Raw genomic sequence first — 21,238 nt, 5'->3', positions numbered from 1 at the left:
AACCTGGATCCGAGTTCCAGATTTGAAGACCGCTGATCTACAAAACTCATGTTGGAATCATGTTACCAAGGACTTATTGGTATAGTGTGGCTTTCCTGCCTAAGCTGGGAATCGAACCCTAGTCTACACTGGCTATGTGCATTGTGATGTCATAATACACAATGCAGTGCCACACAGCTTAGGATATTCCTTGCACAACAAGAAAAAAAAACATTTTTGGTACATAGGCCTTACAAATACTTTTGGCCAAAATACTGTACTTTTTTACAAATACAATTTTAAGAAAATATACAATTAAATGTGGAATATGTACCTTTTAAAGGAACGCAGGTAGTATTTTTACCTTATGAATGCAGTTTCAAAATCATTGTGACACTCCACTGAGCTGTAATAGTGAGAACAGAGCCTCTGTCCTTGCCACTCTGGGCTCAGCACTGCAGAAACTGCACTATGTAACATTTGAAGGAATTGTACTCTGCAACAGTAGAGGGAGCCCAGGAGCAAAAATACCCAATCTTACCTATTGTTCCTTTAAAGTTTCATAAGATGATGTGCTATGTTAGCCATCTTGTCAGTAAGTTTCCTGACGTTCAGGCATTTCTCGAGTGAATCACGTGATCACATGCTTCAACTCATGAGTCAAGAGCCGAACCCAGACCCTTTTGTGATTAAAATGCAAGTCAGAAGTGTGTGTGTGTGTGTTTCGTCCTCAGGCGCAGAATTGATTAGCCCTATAGAACATCAGTTTCCATAGAAACAGCTGCTGTGAAAAACCAGCGGCCAGGAGGGGGGGGGTGTCTTGTTGTGAAAGGCGGTTGTGTAATGCAGAAATCTGGCTCTCAATGGCACTTTTATAGAGCTTTGTCGCTGACCTTATGAAACTTCATAGATATTCGTAAGTGAGTTTATGAAGCCTTATAAAACACCAGCACTGATGCAGTGAATCTCTTTATGCTCTTATTATGGGCACAACGGAGATTTACAGGTTTAAAGCCTCGGCTAGCAGGCAGTATCTTTGTGCAACGTTCAGCATGGTGTTTTCAGAAGTAATAAACCTCATGCAGCTTTATAAGCTGAGCAGTGGGGTTTGTAAACACTGCGCTGGAATGCTGGAGGACACACTTGCTGAGTCTGCATATAGTGATGGTGTTCACTGATAACAAATGGAGGAGGCTCGATTCATTTGATGAATTGCACACTGTTAATTTACTGAGTTTACCTGAACACTCCTCTCATATGTCGATATGACTAAAGGCAACATGGCTGCCATCATAATATTACCAAAAGGTTTGTAGACATCTGCTTAAACTACACCACATGTCATCTGCATTTTGATCAGCTGCATCTGCTCATTAGTTGCAAGATCTCTTACCTGCAGCTAAAAAAAAACACATTTAAAGCAAGTATGCTGCAATGATAAACCCAGCCTTAGTCATATTCTAGGCCTTCATCAATGGCCAGCTTCTGGTTCAGCAAACAGACGCTAATACTTGGTGTAGTGTAGTAGCTAAGTACTACAACGAATTAGCTAGCTTTTCGAGTCCCCAGGAATACCACATAATATCACACTGTACTGAGTGTCCTTGGGCATGACTCTCAACCAATTATCAGCAAGATTAAACTGAATGTTGCTCTGGAAAATAGTATAAAGTCGTAGTTCACAATTCTAATCAAAGAGCACTCTGTTTGCATGATGGAAAGCAGTCTGATGTGTTTACAAAGCCCTGGTGTCTGTAAATGAGTAGGAAAATAAACTGGCTCTGTTCGGTCTTTCTCTCTCTGCTCATGGCATCCAGAGTATTTTTAGACAACGGAGAGAACTCCAAATGTTGAAAAGCATGAACTAAAATGAGGATATTGCTCGATAGGTGGGTAATATAGACCTATTTTTGCTGTTAATATGGAAATGTCTCCAAATCCAGGAGAGGGCTAACTGCATAAACCACAGTGATACAAAGCTAAACAACTCAAGTTACAGATGAGTTTCTGTGGTAATTCAAACAGTGAATAAACACCTACAAACAAGTTAAACGTCATCCATGTACAAAATATCAGTTGTTTATTTTTCCCCCCTCACACACACCATTCCACTATAAAAGACGCTTAGCTTCGGGATGTAAACAACCAGAGGGAAGTGCAGTTGCCCACAATTGTAGAAGTTAGCTTTAAATGCTATAACGTGTTTAAAGTGTAAATAGTCAGCAACTAAGCTGAGGGGTTGAAGTTGGTCCACAAATTCTAGGTCATATCTCAGGTTCCAGGCCAGATTTTTAAAATGTCCAGCTGGCATGACACTATAGCTGGTCAGTCATGTACATTAGCAGTTGAAGAAGTAGTGTCATACCAGCGAGCCAATTTAAAATCCTGGCCTGGATCCAAGATCTGGATTTGAAGACCTCTGTTCTAGGTCAGCAGATGAGCTACAGTCTGTAAATATATTTCTATATTACAGACCTATAAGGTAGGCATTTCTAATAAAGTGGCCAGTTATTGTGTGGTCAGCATGCTCACGTAAAGCAGTGCCTAACAAAACCAATCCATATTGTTGAGAAGGTCTATAAGCTTTATCAGTGTAACATTAAAAGCCTTGGCAGGTATCTTTGTGGGTGTTTATGTGTCAGACAGAGAGACTCGTAGTAGTGGTCTTATAGACTTCTGTTTTGAAGATTCTCCCACTTAATAGAGCTTCTAGCCTCAGTGGGACAGGCTGAAGAAGCCTAAAAGCTTTGGCCCCTTAATATTTGATGAGTCCAGTATGTTAAAACAATTAATATGAGACCAATCCACATACTGCACTGCAAATACGTAATTAATATTTTAGTGTGAGCGCATTATGGAAAAGCTAATAAATGAAGCGATGGGGTTTGGGGTTGAGGCTTAGGTCAGTCCAATTCCCTTGGAGTCCATAGTGATCAGAAAGTTACCGTATCGCTTTTTAAATACAATGGAATTTTATCTTCAAGGTCGTGTGTGTTTGGGCAATGTTTTCATTGGTACGTACACAGAGAAAAAGTTGGAAATGACTTCAAAATGAGCCTTGTTCATTATTTGGCTTTCACTGTACTTTCCTACGGTTGTTCCAGTTGCTCTAATTTCAAGACAATCATCATACATCATAAAGTGTGATTTGTGTGTGAAAAGCAACGTATTATACCCATTTTCCACAAGTTCCACAGCTCCCTGGAGTGTTTATTAAACGTCAGTTACATGCTTTGGGCAAAAACACCACACAAATCAAACCATAGATTCTTCCCCTGTCTATAGAGCCACATTTCAGCGCTTGTTCCTTTAAATGAGAAATGAGACACAGTTCACCCACAGCTCAGTTCTTCATCTGTGTTTGCTCATTTCTGCCAGTTTTGCCAGTTCTCTAATTTCTCCGCTCTTGTTTTGGCTTTGCTTTCTCACGTCCCCACTCTGGTCACATCTCCTTTACATGGTGTGATATAACTCTTATTTTCCTGCACAGAGTTAAAGAGCAGCACAAACTTAGAATGGATTGTTTATCCCATGTTTACTGACATAAGCATCCCACAAAAACTGTTTTGTCTTGTTTCACGTTGTGGGTTGGTAGGCTCTAGATCCACAAATTAATATGGCAATTCACTTAGATAGGGCGGCACGGTGGCGCATCAGGTAGTGTCGCAGTCACACAGCTCCAGGGTCCTGGAGGTTGTGGGTTTGAGTCCCACTCCAGGTGACTGTGAGGAGTGTGGTGTGTTCTCACTGTATCTGCGTGGGTTTCCTCCAGGTGAATGTCTGTGAGGAGTGTGGTGTGTTCTCCCTGTGTCTGCGTGGGTTTCCTCCGGGTGACTGTCTGTGAGGAGTGTGGTGTGTTCTCCGTGTCTGCGTGGGTTTCCTCCGGGTGACTGTCTGTGAGGAGTGTGGTGTGTTCTCCCTGTGTCTGCGTGGGTTTCCTCCGGGTGACTGTCTGTGAGGAGTGTGGTGTGTTCTCCCTGTGTCCGCGTGGGTTTCCTCCCACAGTCCAAAAACACACGTTGGTAGGTGGATTGGCAACTCAAAAGTGTCCATAGGTGTGAGTGTGTGATTGAATGTGTGAGTGTGTTTGTTGCCCTGTGAAGGACTGGCGCCCCCTCCAGGGTGTATTCCCACCTTGCACCCATTGATTCCAGGTAGGCTCCAGACCCACAGTGACCCTGAACTGGATAAGCGCTTACAGATAATGAATGGATGGAATTCACTTAGATAGTAATATTTTTGATAATAAGTCCCCTTTAAGGAAAGTGTTTATTTTATTCACTTTATTTAAAGCAACACTATACAGCAACATTTTGTTGGACATCTGCTCATCCATCATTTTAACATTTGACACATCTGTCTTGCTGTATTAAGGTGGGAGGTCACACCATGCTGCCAATCCGCTGGATGCCCCCAGAAAGCATTATGTACAGGAAGTTCACCACAGAGAGTGATGTGTGGAGTCTGGGAGTGGTGCTGTGGGAGATATTCACCTACGGGAAACAGCCCTGGTATCAGCTCTCCAACAATGAGGTACACACACACACACACACACACACACACACACACACTCACACACAACACAAAACACAAACCCTCTGACACAACTCTATAAACTCTGTTGAATGGATTGGGATCAATGTATTGTCTGTATCTACTGAGTGCTGTACGGGGCACACAATAAAGAACACTACAGTTGTACAGTTGATAGTTTGTGTTTATATCGTCGCTGTCCAAAGAAACACATGTATTTCCAAAACAGGAATGATATTATTCCAAGTAATTCTAGAGAATATCTACAGGTTACAGTTAACTACTTTTTTTTCCACTGCTCCTCTTTGTAGTACTCGTCCTCATCATTAATAATAACTCGGACTCATTTGAGCGCTGCCTGATGGTTTACCCCCCGCCCCTCCCCTTCACAGGTGATAGAGTGTATCACTCAGGGCCGTGTGCTGCAGAGACCCAGGACCTGCCCTAAGGAAGTGTACGACCTGATGCTGGGCTGCTGGCAGCGAGAGCCGCACACTCGCCTCAACATCAAAGAGATCCACAGCCTGCTGCTCAACCTGGCCAAGGCCTCGCCCGTCTACCTGGACATCCTGGGCTGAGACGGAGAGAAAGAGGGTCCTGTGCAAAAGTTTTGGTCAAATCACGTTGTGTTGACTTTCCAAGTGGAAAAAGAATAAGTAAACATGGTCTACAGAGAAGTTTGTCACGTTGGAACAAAACCTTAACTTTACAGAAGAAAGCAAGCACCTTCTTAACTTTCGATGGAAATCAATGTGATGAGATTTGCAGAGAGAAGTCATTTTGGACCATTTCATTGGGTCTGTTTGTTATGAAATCTGGCCACAGTGTAAATAATAGGAGTTTTGGAATGATATAGAAACTGGAGATACGAGGTTTTGTTCCAACGTTGATAACTTCCTGTTTATTGGCTGATATTGCGATAAAAGAAAATTAAACATAGAACATGTGCTAATGTTACGGCCTGTTTCCTTTTTTGTGTTCACTTATTTTCACATAGAAAATCAACAAAACGTGACATTTGACATGGTCAGTTTGCACACGACTGGATATGTAGATCCTAAAACTGCCTCTCTTACCCTGCCACTGTTTTGTTCTTCTTCACGTCCTCCCTGACCCTGCCTCTCCACCTCGTCCTGCTCCTGTCATTAAAAATCACAGTAAATGTGTAGCGTGTTACGCAGCAGGAGTCTCGTTAATCAGTATTAGGAGCGGGAAGTGAAAAAGGACACTGAAATATGACAGGTTCTGGAGCTTGCTTTTTTCTTTTTCGTGCCATCGGATGAATTCCCCACTTGGAAGGAGCTGCTGTACAGTCACCAGGATATCAGTGTCGCTGTAAATATCGCGCTTTTAAGAAGCAAAACTTGGGTCCAGGGTTTTAAAAAACGCACTGTCCATTCTCTGGAACTGGAAAAAAAAACAAGGTAAAAGGACATACTACGAACAATTAAAGTGGTGCAGAAAGTCTTAATGTCTTTAACACCTCCTACTTGTCCTATTTCCACCCATTCACATACATAAACATGAAGAATTGTGAAGAGTGACAGTAGCGTGATGATGTATGGCCACATCAGACTTTTGAGGAAACAAATGGGACCAATAGGGTTTCCCACTTTAGTGACTTTTATGGAAATGTACGCATTAGCTGTTGACCAAATGTCACATGGCAAATGGCAAACTCTTTCTCAGAACAGCACCAGGAGCCTTCTAAGCAGCAGCTTCCCTAATAGCACACAACTGAAGGGGATATGGAGTCATTTGAGATGAGGCCATGCCCATGTTTCAATACTGTTAGTGTGCATTTAGGACAGGAGCCCAATTACCCTGAGTGGCTGATTATGATGGGGTAGGCTAAATTATGGTCTTTCTTTCTCTCTCCGTCTCTCTCTCTCTTTCTCTCTCTCTCGATTTACCACTCAACTCAAGCAGTGATCTAGTGCTCCTGCCAGGGGTTACGCAGCTGTTCTGGTGTAATATATATTTCATTACAGTACTAATGTCTGCTATTAGCACCTATTCCCCAAAGACCCTTACAGAATGAAGAGGGACGGAGAGTTAAAAAGGGCAAAAAGACAAAAATGGGAGTTTGTAATAATTCCATCCCAAAACACTCAAACTGTATAAGTTGTATTTATTGTCGTCATTATACAAGCCACACGCTTTCCCTTCGGTAATGCACTTTTTAATAGCTACAAATAACCACATAAAATGAAAACTCCTGAGTTTTGGGATGTTTTTCTTTTCTTCTTATCAGCTACTGAACAATTGGATATAAATTTTCCCCTAAAACACAACTCTAATCAAACTAAAGACACAAACTCTGTCAGATTACTTTTCCTAAGTCAAATGCCTCAATATTTGTTGGAGATTTGTTAGTTGCATTCTTTATTTATTTATGTATTTATTTATTGATTTAACATGATGCACATTTATATTTTTTGGAGGTATAGTGTCTGTAGGCTAGTGTATGTATTTAGCAGACTGAATGTATGAGCTCCCATAGTGGACATTATGGGGACAAAACAGTACGCAAACTTGAAAAGAATCTTTTGACCAAAAACAATGCTAAAAATGCTAACAACATATAACTTTTTTTTTTTTTGCAGGCTCAATAGCATGAAATTCTACAATGTAATTAATGAACATGTATTAATTCATTCATTCATTTTTTGCAATTGTTATTGTTTTCATTGTCTACTGCTTTCAATGTGCGAACAAAAAATGGCCAATTGCTAATACATTGGTTCAATTTTTGGCTGAATATTTCTACTGTTGATATTTGCTTCAAGGTTTGACCTCAATTTTAGCCATGTTAGCCATGAATGCTATCAATGCTAACAACAAATACATTTGATAAGGCACTTTAGCATGACCTAACATGTATAGAGCTAAAAATGCTAATGTTTGCCATTTTCTGGTCAAATATTTGGCTTAATTATCTCACTCTTGTTGTACCCTTATATATATTTATTTGCTTAAAAGTATAAGCTAAGAGATTTCACCTTGTTTAGCCACGTTAGCATTTCTGGTCAATTGATTCCTGTAGGCATGCTGGAATAGGGTACATACTGAGTGAAAAGTCAACTGAAGCAGGTGATGTTTGAATATAAAACAATGATGTTAATGCTGTATTGCAAGAGTCAGTCTTGCCTTATGTTAAAATTAACTTTTCACTTATAAATTATATTGGAACAGAACTGTGAGTTCATATCAACCAATCTGCCTGTTCTGACTGGAAATTTAAAACCATTCTACTCCAAAGTTTCTTTTTAAGAGCTACTCCACTGTCCACAATCAGACCGTCTGGCTACAAGCTGTGGGACTTTTTGTCTCCAGCCCCGAGGCCGTATCTTCTGAATGCATCATTAATGTTGGTGAAGCAGAAGACTGGACAAATGACAGTAGCTTAGAGGAAACTGCTGCCAAATTGCCTTCACCTGTCCAGGCGTTATGGAAAGCAGTGCTCGAAGGCCTGAATTTAGCAGATAAGGACCTAACAGGAGTTTCAGTTGGTACATACAAACATACATTCACAAAAGTTTGAGCACCCCTGGCTGACACATTTTTATTGATTATTAACTGCAAATTTTTGTGTATTTCTAAGAAGGTCTACCAACTCTTTAGGAATCTTGGCAGTAATTTTCACTCATAAAACTCTAGACTCATATCTCTTTAAATGGGGAGAGAGATGTTTATGCCCCAAAGTCACATTTTACCTTTGAAATCATAAGTGAAATCTAACATAAGAAGTGTGTTTACTGTAGAGTGTGTACTTAAACATGTCATTTGACCAGGGGCATCCAACCTTTTGCGTAACTTTGTACATGTAAAGAGATTTAAAGCTCTCTTATTTTAGCAGGTTTATTTATATTATATGTGGTTACACACTCAAGCAAAAACTCCACGGACACGAAATGATGACAATAGTGGTACAATATAATTATCCATATGATCAGACACTTTCAATGACCTTGAGGCAGTGGTGATACATTGTATTTAATAAAAGTTTCATGTCTTACCATATTAAACAGTGTGTGCCTGTGTATTATGTGATTTACAGTGAACATTGTATGGCTTCACATTTATAGAGCAGTCAATACTAGTACATACTGAAGGCCTAAATGACATGGCAGGGGTTTATTGACTTACGGCCACATAACAGCTAGATTTACAGCTTTGTTCTTTGTGTGTTATTGACCGTTTGACTGAAAGCTTGCCAAAACAGATGATGAAGAATGAAAGACTTTGAAGTGACCAGCTGTTCACCTCAGCACAATTTTGAAGTACAAATCCACCAAATATTCTGAAATTTGTTTGAAACGACACAATATTTATGTATATTTGACAGCATTATTTGTATATGTCTTATGATCAAATGATACAGTGAGAGGTTCTGGTTTAGAGATGTCTGGCAGCCCTTTGGGATTCAAGTGTAATGTAAGAACTAAGCTACAGTATATCCGAAAGGAAACTGCCCAGTCTAATAGTTCTTCTGATATTGAGTGTTTTAATAGAGAGTAAGTCCTCTTTGCTGTGGTAACAGCGTCTTCTCTCCTAGGAAGGCTTTACGTGAGATATTAAAACATTTCTGTGAAGATTTGTTTGGATTTAGCTTAGAAAACATCTGGTCTGGTCCCGCAAAAGAGCCATGTAGTCTATGATAGAAAGCTGTTAGAACACAGTGTATTGCAATTTTAGTTACAGTAGGTCTTCAATAGTATATTGGACCACATGGGCTAGCCTTCGCTCTATTTGCGCATCAGTGAGACTCAAGCACCCATGACCTTGTCACCAGTTCCCTGGTTGTCCTGCCTTGGACCACAGTCGGTGGGTACTAACCACTGTATAAGGAAACACCACATAAGTTCAGTATGACCATCATAAACTGGCCCTTGTCAAAGTCAGTCAGATAACTACACTGGTGCATTTTTCCTGCTTCCAACATCTGATTCACTGCTTAATGTATCCTACCAGTTGGCAGGTCCCACTGTAATAATATATCAATGTTATTCACTTCACCTGTCAGTGGTTTTAATCTTGTGGCTGATCCGTGTTGTCTATATAGTAATTGGTTATAACAGTAATTGGCCATTCAAAATAAAACTTCAATATTATTACATTATGTAAATCACTGTGTACAATAAAATAGATATGGAGAATGTGGAGAGGAGAGGGGCAAAGGGAATGAGAGTACTGATCAATCAGTGGATCAATGAGGTTGTTTTGACACTGTACATTAAGCTCTAAGTAATTGCCAGAGGGCTAAATGCTTTTAAAAACACAGCCAACAACCCTCAAAGCAATCCCTGTTTTCACTCAGTGCAAAACAGAATTCTCTGTGGACCTTGTAAATGTGTGCGAGCCTGTGTGGGAATAAACACTCACCCACCACTTTATTAAGTTCACTGTGTGTCCTAAAATGTTTGGACAACAGTTTATCCAACAGTTCTTCTGAAGTCAAAGAGCTGTCAATATAAATATGTCCACATTTTGCTGCTGTAAGAGCCTCTACTCTTCGGAGAAGGCTTTAAACTAGCTATAGAACATTTCTGTGAGGATGCAATTGCATTCATACAAAGTCAGGTACTGAAATCGAATGACTAGTTCTGGATTACAAATGCCACTCAGACTCATCCAGGATGAGGAGTGGATGGAGCTCCAAATCTACATGTTCATCTCGCAACGCTGTGATCTTTAGCTCAAGTCCCATCTGGGTTTCCATGTGTTAGGCTCCAGACCTGATTTGATAGGTGGTTTCAGATGTTTCCTGTAGATTAAAAGTAAGTCTTTATAAAAGAAGAAGAAGAAACAGTACTGTAGCTGTCAGCTGTAGCTGTTTCTATAGCAATGCTATTCCTGCCCTAATGAGATTTCAGTTGCAGTAGTGGCATATTAGCACCTAGCGCTCATTAAAATGCTAATGCTGAGGAATGTGATTCAAGGCCTTTTAGGAGTGTGATTAAACTGTAAAACAAAATGTGTTAGGAGTGCAGGAGGTGAACCGGGTCAGTGTGTTTGTGGGTGAGGCGGAGAGAGCAAGCAAGCTGAAAGGAAGCTGAGGAGACCATAAAAAGCCTTTTCCCCCCTCTGAAACCTTCTGAAAAAGAGACTAGCTCATCAAAATTTCAGCAGGGAGCTGCTCTTACTGCTGATAAGTCCCATATCGCTTCCTCAGGTTTTTAGAGTTGGGCAGCTCAGAGGCAGCTGAGGACCTGAGGCAGTGCTGCGGGCAACAAGAAGGTTGTGGTCAGTGGTAAATACTGTTGAGCAGTAAATAAAGATTGAATGCTTAAAAAAACTCCAGGGCTTTGGTCCATGAAAAAAAGCACCTAGAGGGCATTAGCGCTATTAGCATGTAGCATCTATTCATCAGACTGACCACATTCACTGCTGCTCAGCATCAGGGTTTATGAGAGTAAATGGCTGCTGGCAGCTAGCTTCAGGTGAGGAATTCTTAGACATTAGAGTGTGATAAATACAGACACGAGCCTGGAAACCACACACAAAAAAAATATTGAAAAATAAAATGAATTAAACGTCATGTTAAGATAAAAACTCTGAATACTAAATCCTATTACCAATTTTCCCAGTTCATCCCGTCACCATGCTAAAGCTGGAAGGTTAAAAACCTCTGTAGCACCGGCCTGTGAAGCAGTGGAACTGTGTTTTCTAGAATGATAGAACACTATTTAATACATTGGGATGAGTTGAAGTCATGTTTGTGACCCAGACGTAATAGTCCAACATCAGTACATGGCCTTGAACTAAGCAAATTGGGCATGTAGATAAACATTAGGAAACTGCTTGAAATTTTAATACATTTATAGAGCATAGATTTTTTATATGACCCCACTCCATGTATATAATAATTTCTCTGGCAATGACTATGCTATGAGTGGTGATATCCTATAGACTCAGCTTCTTGGTAATGTAAAAAAAAGCTGTGTTAGGCTTTTCTTTCTATAGGACTATCCAGTGTCCATTGTCGATATGGTGACTACTGTTAAAGATATAGCTTGTCCTTTTATCCACAGGCCATGGTACCAGATTTCATTTCCTGTAGCTGACCTCTACATATCCTCCTGCCTTAATTCTACTCAGCATTCATCTCTTCAGTTCTCCATTCCTCAAGGCCAAACCCTCCACCACACACACATATATTCAGCCCCTCCCCCTTCAACTGGCATCTCTGCATATTAATAATTCAGAATACAGATAATCAGTCAATAACTCTCTTTCTTGGACAACTAAATAATTCAATCATCCATAAAGACTACAGAGATGTTTGTGTGTGAAGCCGTGGGGTCATGGCTTGGGTCCTGAATGACCAATTTTCAGCCCAGAGTGGTGGCTTCTTTTAACAAGGGATTGAGTGCTTGTGTCCGTGTGTGTGTGTGTGTGTGTGTGTGTGTGTGAAATGTAGGCCTAAGTCTTTGCTGAGAGAGGTAGTTAGGTGCCTGTTTCCAGTGTTCTTGATTACTGAAATGCTACTGTAATGACTGGTTCATAAACAGAGGCATATTGTTATACTGTAGATCTTTCAAGCTTTCTTACAGCCTGACTACAGTCTCCAGATTTGTTTCTCAGATTGTGTTCTGGAGGTCTTTAGTTTTTATTTATTTATTTACAGATTTTGGCTGTAGGCCTTCAGTTTGTTCTTAGCTTCTGGTTGTGGGACTCTAGACTATACATGAAATCTGCCTGTATGTTTTCAAACTTTTTATTAAACACAAATATACAGGGGTTGGACAATGAAAGTGAAACACCTGGTTTTAGACCACAATAATTTATTAGTATGGTGTAGGGCCTCCTTTTGCGGCCAATACAGCGTCAATTCGTCTTGGGAATGACATACACAAGTCCTGCACAGTGGACAGAGGGATTTGAAGCCATTCTTCTTGCAGGATAGTGGCCAGGTCTCTACGTGATGCTGGTGGAGGAAAACGGTTCCTGACTCGCTCCTCCAAAACACCCCAAAGTGGCTCAATAATATTTAGATCTGGTGACTGTGCAGGCCATGGGAGATGTTCAACTTCACTTTCATGTTCATCAAACCAATCTTTCACCAGTCTTGCTGTGTGTGTTGGTGCATTGTCGTCCTGATACACGGCACCGCCTTCAGGACACAGTGTTTGAACCATTGGATGCACATGGTCTTACTGGTGCAATGTGCAATTAATGAAGATTGGCCACCAGTCTGCTCCAATTTAGCCATGACACCTCCCACACTGAAATGACAGGTGTTTCAGTTTCATTGTCTAACCCCTGTATGTATTAAAATATGTTTTTCAGAAGTCTTAGTGTAGTTCAACTGTAGGCCTCATGATTTTTAATTAATCTGTAAGTATAAATTTAAGACTGTAAGTCTCTAGCCTTTTCATGGATTCTGACTTTAGGTCACCAGAGTTTTCATAATCTAGAGGTCTCTAGAATTTTCTTAGAATTTGTAGATCTCTAGATTTTCTTTGTTTTTGACTGGTATGTCTTTAGAATTATTTTTATTCTGAATGTTACAGTCTGACTGTGTAGTCCTACAGATTGTCCTTATATTCTGACTGTACACCCCTTGACATTCCACAGTCTGAGTTTAGGTCACTAGACTGTTCTCAAATTCTGGCTGTATGTCTTGACTTTAAACAAAACAACTGCCAGAACCAGACCAAAATGTGAGCGAATATTATTATAATAATAAGCCTTCTTAGCTTTCTAAGGAAGTGAATATAAAATATGTTTTATTCCAAGTATGCTCTGGGTGACTGTTTGTGAGGAGTTTGTGTTCTCCCTGTGTCTGCATGGGTTTCCTCCCACGGTCCAAAAATACACGTTGGTAGGTGAAATGGTGACTCAAAAGTGTCCGTAGGTGTGAGTGTGTGTCACCCTGTGAAGGATTGGCGCCCCCTCCAGGTTGTGCTCTCGCCTTGCGCCCAATGATTCCGGGTAGGCTCTGGACCTACCGCGACCCTGAACTGGATAAGGCTTACAGATAATGAATGAATGAATTTTGGAGCATTTCTATTGCTCCATACATCCTGAAATTTTCCCAATTAACAATTCAGTTTCACAGCTGCTGTGTTCAAATGATGTAGTAACATAAGAATCGACAAAAATACATGTTTTTAATTGGACAGCGATGATATATAATTTGGCATCAGATTGTTTTTTAACATATATATGAATATAAACTGGATTTGTGTTCATATGTGTGCGAGAGTGGGTAATTAGGGGTCTGATGTAAATGCAGCTGTCTTTGAGGGCCAGCTGGGTTGGAGGCTTTTGTTCTCGTGCTGTAAAGAACGGAGGAATGGGAAGAAAAAGGGAGAGGAAGTGATGGAGAGGGGAAGAATGGAGCTTTCATTTAGCATTCTGACTAGGGATTAACATTCCATCATCGCTCTGCAGCACTAGCCTCACTCCTTCACTCCCTCACTCTGCCGGATCTTCCGACGCCCGTCTCATCACTCACAAGTCCAAAACCCTAACTGTTTATGCATCATCAAGTCCACCTATTCCTTTTCTTCTGCACTTTCGGTAACTCGGGTCTACTTACCCTACAGGCTGCCATTCATTTATAGTTCACTGTGTTTTCTTTGTCTGCCCAAACTCATTTTATTAACGAAGAAGTTCCCATTCAAATGGTCAGCACTCGGTCTGTGAGCCAAAACGAAGCCTTGAGGTTTTGCCAAGAATGTTTTAAAATTTTAAGCACAGAAATCAAGTGGACAGCTTAAGTGTTTATTTCCCATCACTTCAATTAAAGGTTGGACATCACATTGCATTTTTTCTACATTCAGCCAAAACCAAAACAATTTTGGTAGGTTTATCTCTCATACACATATATATACGCATAACCCAACAACAAGAACATACACTCTTACACACACAGAGACTAACATTCTCCTCCAAAACAATCCATAAAACAAGTAAAATAAATTAGGAAGGCAACGTTCACTCATGCACTAACTATACAAACGCAACAGAGAAGGTTCTGCACGGAAATTAAAACAGGGGAGCGCTCCCAATTCAAGTGTCAATGTCTTAAAAAAAAAAAAAAAAAGAATAAAAATGCAAACAGTGCAAATACATCCACATAGTGCCTTAAGCACAGACACACCCCAGCGACACTGATTCAGGACCATGACCTACACGCTTGTATCAGACACCAAATACACACACAGGGGATATGGAGGTACAGAGTGAATACATTCCTTACACTGGCTTTCACGGTGAAACATTTGAGAATATAAGTTTGAGTGACATTCGTGTTGTTCTTACCCTGTACCATGTGCCACTGTGAGATGTTTTACAGGACTGGGAGAAAGAGACCACCCTTCTGGTATTTCATTTCCTGTCAAAATGGCCATTAATCCGTTGAGTTGTTCAGATTTCGACTTCGAGGAATGAAAAGAGAAACTGTTTCCTTATAAAGAAATGACTGGAATTCAATCCAAATATTCAGTATATGACCTTCCACGTCTTTTTAAAATTCTCCAGGTCTTGCGTGGTTTGCAGGAGTCTCATTTTCTTTATATCCTTTTGAAATCCACTTTTGGAACAATGGCTGCTTTGAATAGACAGGAACTAAATGAAAGGTGGTCTCTGACTTCTGCACAGTACTATGTATTTAAAACACTGACAGAATGATAATACTTTTTGTGTATAACACGTCACACTGGTTTAAGAGAAAGGCAGCTTTGCTGTGAAGTGAACATCCTGGTGGGTGAAGCATCCACATGTAGCACCATTGATTCCTCTTTAAGGACTGTGAGCGAGACTAAAGACTAAAGTTTTGGTGTTTAGGTATTTTAAAGCGAATCTTCCCCAAAAATCGCATGGTTTTACACTGGTTTCGTTCTTTACTCCAAACGTGCAGCTTACACTCGTCATCTGAAGTTTTCTTCTTTAGTTGAGCACTGTTTTACAATGTGATAGAACAATAAATGGAAGTTTTTCAAGATGCTAACTTGTGAATGGGAAGTTTTAATTATTTAGCAACATTAGCGTCATAGTTCTAGTGCAAAAAAAAAGAAGGAGAGTTCAGACACAAATGTGCTTTAGCTAATCAGCAACATTTGGGATAAAGAGGAAAAGTGTCAATTTGATCCTTTTCCAAACTTTAAGTGTTCAGCAACTTTGACATTTAGTAAAATTACTAGCTACGGTTAGATTATACTTATATACTGGATTTAAATCTACGAACCTTACGTTGTACCATTAGTTTAGTATTAATTTAACAATAAATAAACTGTACCTACATTGCAGAAAATGAGATTTTATTAAGCGAATATATCTTTATAAAAAGATAAATCTGCTTAAGCCATTATAACTAATATTTCCCATGAGTATTAGATTATTTAACCTATTTCTAGAGAACTTCATCCACAGAACATGCCTTTTTCCCATTGGCAGGTCACTTTGCTTGTTTCTGACGTTAACGCAAATGAAATAACGCTAGAAATAGGTCGAATAAACTCATAATACCTTTACAACACTCTTGTAATGAAAAATATTAGATACAATAACTGAAGATGATTTCTCTTACTAAGATATCACATTTGCAGTTTAGTTTGCTGTTTAAGAGCAAGTTTGATTCAGGTACTTTAGTTTAAAATGAAAGTATTGTGTTTAAGAGTTCTACCTTAGTGTCTAAAGTGATTTTGGTTTACAGACAGAAGTTTGGTATAGCGGAGGCAGGGCTGAGGAAGTAAGCAGAGGTTGGTAAGCTTTAGCTAAGTTAGCTACATCAGGTCAGAGAGTCTTGGTGGTTGAACTCTGGGTCAGAGCTGGGGTCCTGGTGGGCGGCTTCCAGGTCTGGGTCATTCTCCTCATCGCTCTCTGCACTGTAGTCCACTTCCTCTAGAAACGTAGGTTCGTCTTCCTGCATCACGTATGTGGTGGGGCTGCAGGGTACACGACGCACACAAAGACAAATCATTGGCACCGTGTGAATCAATTCATCAGCTGTGAACAGCGCAAGACGCAGCAGCAGATATGATTTATATCTGAATCGTTTTGTGTGTGTTGTTCTGGAATTTTTACAAATGTAAATCTAGAAATTAATTATAATTTTGGAAAAAAATGATGTGTAAAATGAAATGATGATCAAATAAATTCCAAATATTTTAAAATGTATAAATATTGTTTAATAATATTGTTTCTCAATATTATTAATATTAATATTAATATTCATATCTTAATATTATTCAGAATAAATAACTGAGGAATTCTAGGAAAGGTGCTCAAAAGACTCAAAAAAATCAGAAGTACAGCTAATTGTATAGAAACAAGTTAAATAACGTTAGCGTATCCTCATAATCTCATAATTATGTGTTGACAAGAGTTACGATGTTTTCAGTTAATAAGGTCTTGTTGTTTAACTAACCACAACATTACACACATGCTCTCCACTAAAGTGGCCAGAAATCTTTTGGAGCTTTAAAACCATCACAAAGCAATACATTTCTCTTGTCCCCCTCTCTCTCTTTCCCTCTTTCCCTCTCTATCTCTCTCTCTTTCTCTCTAATACAATAATGTGATGATGGTTTTATGGCTCTCTTGTTAAGCAGTTAAATGGTTTTATGTTTTTGTGTGTTCTCCGTGGTCTGGTGGTTTGGCTGGTTTCAGTGGCTTTTTAATGGTTTTAATGGTGTGAGGGGGTGAGAAACTGGATCCCAGCGAGACATGGGGAGGGAAGGAGGGGGTCAGACGCTAGGGGCTGCCTCAAACCGGATTAGCGGCCTTTCGGATCAGGTGATTAGACGGCTATAATGAGGAGAGTGGCTAGAGTGCTTCGCTTACTTCACTCAAGTGTGGAGCGCCCAGTGTGACTGAAAGCTCCTCAAGTACTGCCCATTAAAAGAGAGAAGAAAGATCTGTGTGTGTGTGTGTTCATCCATTAAAAAGTAAACAACCAGGGTGGGGCAGAGGTATGTTCTCAAGAAGCTTCTAGACTCTGACATCATCACAGCTATTACAGTCATGATCGCTTGCAGTGTTTTTAATGTCATTGATTCCTGGTAGCTGCATGCTCCTCCTGTCTAAGAACACAGAATTTTCCATAGTGAGACATCCCAACAATATCCCAACAATATCCCAAAGCATTTGTATAAATAACCGCAAAATAAGATTGCGTATGCCAATGGTTCCCAAACTTTTTTTTTGCTGTGCCCCCCATTTTGTAGATGAGAATACTTTTGTGCCCCCACCCCACCTTCAATACTGACTATTGTGACCAGACATCCTCTTTTACCCGGACATGTCCTCTTCTTTAGACTTAAAAAAATGTCCGGGCGGAATTTCACAAACGTCCGGGATTTTGTTTTTCTAGAGTTTACATAGAACTTCGAGAAGTTTCGTTCACAAACTAGTCCCGCCCTCCCCTACTCCGATTGGTTCGCTTGAGTGAGAAGGGGGCGTGATGAAGTAGCCTAAAATCTTCTGATTGGACGGTCTGACTGTAGCGCTACCGTTATTGGTCGATAACCTTCTCTGTGAACATTTAATCGGTCAGTCTGCACGTCAGTAGTCATCCAACCCGTGTCCACGTGTCCTCTTTTTCACCATCTCAGATCTGGTCACCCTAATATTGACACATGTACACATCTTTTGCTTCCAAGCTCTGCTGGAATTTATTTATACATTCATAACAAACTGCAACTACTTGAGAAAACTCATCATCTGCTGCACGTTTAGCTCTCACAAACATGTTTATGTTTTACTAGCTGTGCTCAAACATGCGTAGCTCCTTTGCCTCGCTGTGCCCCCCTGCAATAGCTCTGCGCCCTACACTTGGGGAACCACTGGCTTATGCCATAGGTAGTGTTCTTGTTTTTTTGGGGGTTTTTTTTAAGTAGGTATTATATTATGAGCTGATTAGACCAATAGCACATATTTGTCTGCTTCCATTAAAAACTGTTTAATTTAAAGCAGAAATAAAAACATTGATAATAACTATTATAATGTAAAAAGGACAACAACAACAACAATAATAATAATAATAATAATAATAATAATAATAATAAATATCCCAACCAAACCATTCATTCATTCATTCATTACCTGTGAGCGCTTATCCAATTCAGGGTCGCGGTGGGTCCAGAGCCTACCTGGAATCATTGGGCGCAAGGCGGGAATACACCCTGGAGGGGGCGCCAGACCTTCACAGGGCAACACACACACACACACACACACACACTCACACCTACGGACACTTTTGAGTCGCCAATCCCCCTACCCCTGTGTGTTTTTTGGACTGTGGGAGGAAACCGGAGCACCCGGAGAAAACCCACGCGGACACAGGGAGAACACACCAACTTCTCATAGACAGTCACCCCGAGCGGGAATCGAACCCTGTGTGACTGCGACACTACCTGCTGCGCCACCGTGCCACCCTCCAACCAAACCAGGGAACTATAAATAATATTGGCCATTTTTAAAGGGATGATTTGAAAATGATTAGCCACAATTACTCGCATAAGAAGGCTACAGATGCAGAGCTGAGGCAACAGCAGGGCTCCAAACTGGAACTAGAAATGGTTAGGTGGTTCAAAGTAAGAAAATGTAATAATGGAGTTAAAGAATGCGCCGTCTTAATCATTTACTGCTTTAAAAACTGCAGCAATGTTTGTGTGGGTTTCAAATATAAGACTCTCACCTGGGCTCAATGTTTTCCAACCTAGCTCTTTACCACTCAGTGGCAAAAGCATGACAGGGCTGATGTAATGTTTGTGTGTGTGTGTGTGTGTTGTTTTTTTTCCAATTAAAGATCTAACAGTTTGTACATCAACATTCATTCTATTTCTGCTTCAGGCTCCGAGTTTATTAGAGAGTCTGCTTTTTGTTGTTTGGCACCAATGGCCGCATGGACTGTGATCTTTTACTTTATTTTTTGGCATAATGCCCCATGTGAGAGACATCAGCATGACCTCATGTCTGGTATTAAAAAAAACAACATGTGTGTGCATTTGTGTGTATATACCAGGTGACATTGCAGCGTGTTTCTATCAGGTCACTCTCCATGTCCAGCAGGTGTGTGTGGTGGTTGCGAAGCTCTAGGGGAGAGGTGAGACGCCTGAGTCTGAGCAGAGCCACACAGAACTGAGATCCCATCTCCTCCAGCTCCCTCGTGCCGATCTGGAGACCCTACAAACACACACACACAAACCAATAAAACAATCTAATACTCATGCTGTAACCACATTGTACGGAACCATTTGGGGTGCAACAGTCACGCGATGTAAAAGGGGAAATATTTAACTGCAATAGTGTGACTCAAATGTGAATATTTTCATAAATTAAGCACATGCATTATTTTCAGGCTTGAGAACTGAAAACTGAGCATAGTGTCTAAAACTTTTAATCAGGTCATCATAAGATAATGTAGGATGTATTAAAAACGGCAAATCCTCATTAAAATTGTGATATAAATACAGTTAATCTTTCAGCAATAGCCACAAAGGTTTTTAAAAACGAGGGCAAATGTGGTTAATAGGCTTTGTTATAAATATGATCCATGGCTGTGCCTTTGCAATGATAAGTTATACACTTAACCAGCACAGATTAGTATTTGCAGGTTTTTCAGCCCAACTATGGTACACTTCTAAACTTTCCTTATACTCTTCAAGCAAACTTTCTTAATATAAAACAACAAATCCAGGAAGTACAACTGCTTGACTGAATAAACATGACCTAAGTAAGTACAGACTTTGATAAGAAATTATTTTACAAAATGTTAAATTGCAGGCAGCACGGTGGCGCAGCAGGTAGTGTCTCAGTCACACAGCTCCAGGGACCTGTGTCTGCGTGGGTTTCCTTCGGGTGACTGTCTGTGAGGAGTGTGGTGTGTTCTCTCTGTGTCTGCGTGGGTTTCCTCCGGGTGACTGTCTGTGAGGAGTGTGGTGTGTTCTCTCTGTGTCTGCATGGGTTTCCTTCGGGTGACTGTCTGTGAGGAGTGTGGTGTGTTCTCTCTGTGTCTGTGTGGGTTTCCTCCGGGTGACTGTCTGTGAGGAGTGTGGTGTGTTCTCTCTGTGTCTGCATGGGTTTCCTTCGGGTGACTGTCTGTGAGGAGTGTGGTGTGTTCTCTCTGTGTCTGTGTGGGTTTCCTCCGGGTGACTGTGAGGAGTGTGGTGTGTTCTCCCTGTGTCTGTGTGGGTTTCCTCCGGGTGCTCTGGTTTCCTCCCACGGTCCAAAAACACACGTTGGTAGGTGGATTGGCGACTCAAAAGTGTCCGTAGGTGTGAGTGTGTGAGTGAATGTGTGTGTGTGTGTGTTGCCCTGTGAAGGACTGGCACCCCCTCCAGGGTGTATTCCTGCCTTGCGCCCAATGACTCCAGGTAGGCTCTGGACCCACCGTGACCCTGAACTGGATAAGAGTTACAGATAATGAATGGATGGATGGATGTTCAATTGCCCCCCCCCCTTTTTTAAATCTTATTTTCTCTTTTCTTCTAATCTTTCTATATTTCTTTTCCTAGAAAGTAAAAAAAATCATGGGGAATATTATTTAAATCATTTTCCAAACAATTTATTGGACTATAACACTGTTCCTTGTTTTATAAATACAATAAAACCTTTGATCATAAAAAATCTTTTTTTTTTTTTTTGGACGAAACAACAGGGTAAAATGACCAGTTTCATTCTGTATGCTGAAACCTGGAAAATTATGGTCATCTGGAACATGTGGCAGTTACTGAAATCCACTTGAGGACCATACGTTGGTTCAAATTGCTGG

General features: G+C 40.5%; 2 protein-coding genes across 4 annotated transcripts in view; one reads left to right on the top strand and one right to left on the bottom strand.

Annotated features, from left to right (window-relative positions):
- ntrk2a (neurotrophic tyrosine kinase, receptor, type 2a) overlaps positions 1 to 8,525 on the top strand; it is a 49,132-nt gene extending 40,607 nt beyond the window's left edge. Inside the window, exons 16-17 of the mRNA XM_066643927.1 lie at positions 4,354 to 4,512; positions 4,905 to 8,525. Coding sequence (XP_066500024.1) covers positions 4,354 to 4,512; positions 4,905 to 5,090 — 345 coding nt within the window. The 3' untranslated portion in view covers positions 5,091 to 8,525. The remainder of the gene's footprint in view (positions 1 to 4,353; positions 4,513 to 4,904) is intronic.
- A 1,474-nt stretch (positions 8,526 to 9,999) lies between these two features.
- Positions 10,000 to 21,238, bottom strand: part of agtpbp1 (ATP/GTP binding carboxypeptidase 1) — a 35,703-nt gene continuing 24,464 nt past the window's right edge. For 2 of the 3 annotated variants that reach the window (XM_066643924.1, XM_066643926.1), the window contains 2 exons: positions 19,487 to 19,650; positions 14,237 to 16,409 (listed from right to left, as the gene is read on the bottom strand). In XM_066643924.1, coding sequence (XP_066500021.1) covers positions 16,253 to 16,409; positions 19,487 to 19,650 — 321 coding nt within the window. In that variant the 3' untranslated portion in view covers positions 14,237 to 16,252. Of the gene's footprint in view, positions 10,280 to 14,236; positions 16,410 to 19,486; positions 19,651 to 21,238 lie in introns of those variants that run through there. The other variant, XM_066643925.1, reaches the window with a different exon arrangement.

The sequence above is a fragment of the Hoplias malabaricus genome, chromosome 14, assembly GCF_029633855.1.
Source record: "Hoplias malabaricus isolate fHopMal1 chromosome 14, fHopMal1.hap1, whole genome shotgun sequence".
NCBI classification, from domain to species: Eukaryota; Metazoa; Chordata; class Actinopteri; order Characiformes; family Erythrinidae; genus Hoplias; species Hoplias malabaricus.
The sequence above is the reverse complement of the archived record's forward strand: the minus strand, read 5'-3'. Positions and strand labels throughout refer to the sequence as shown.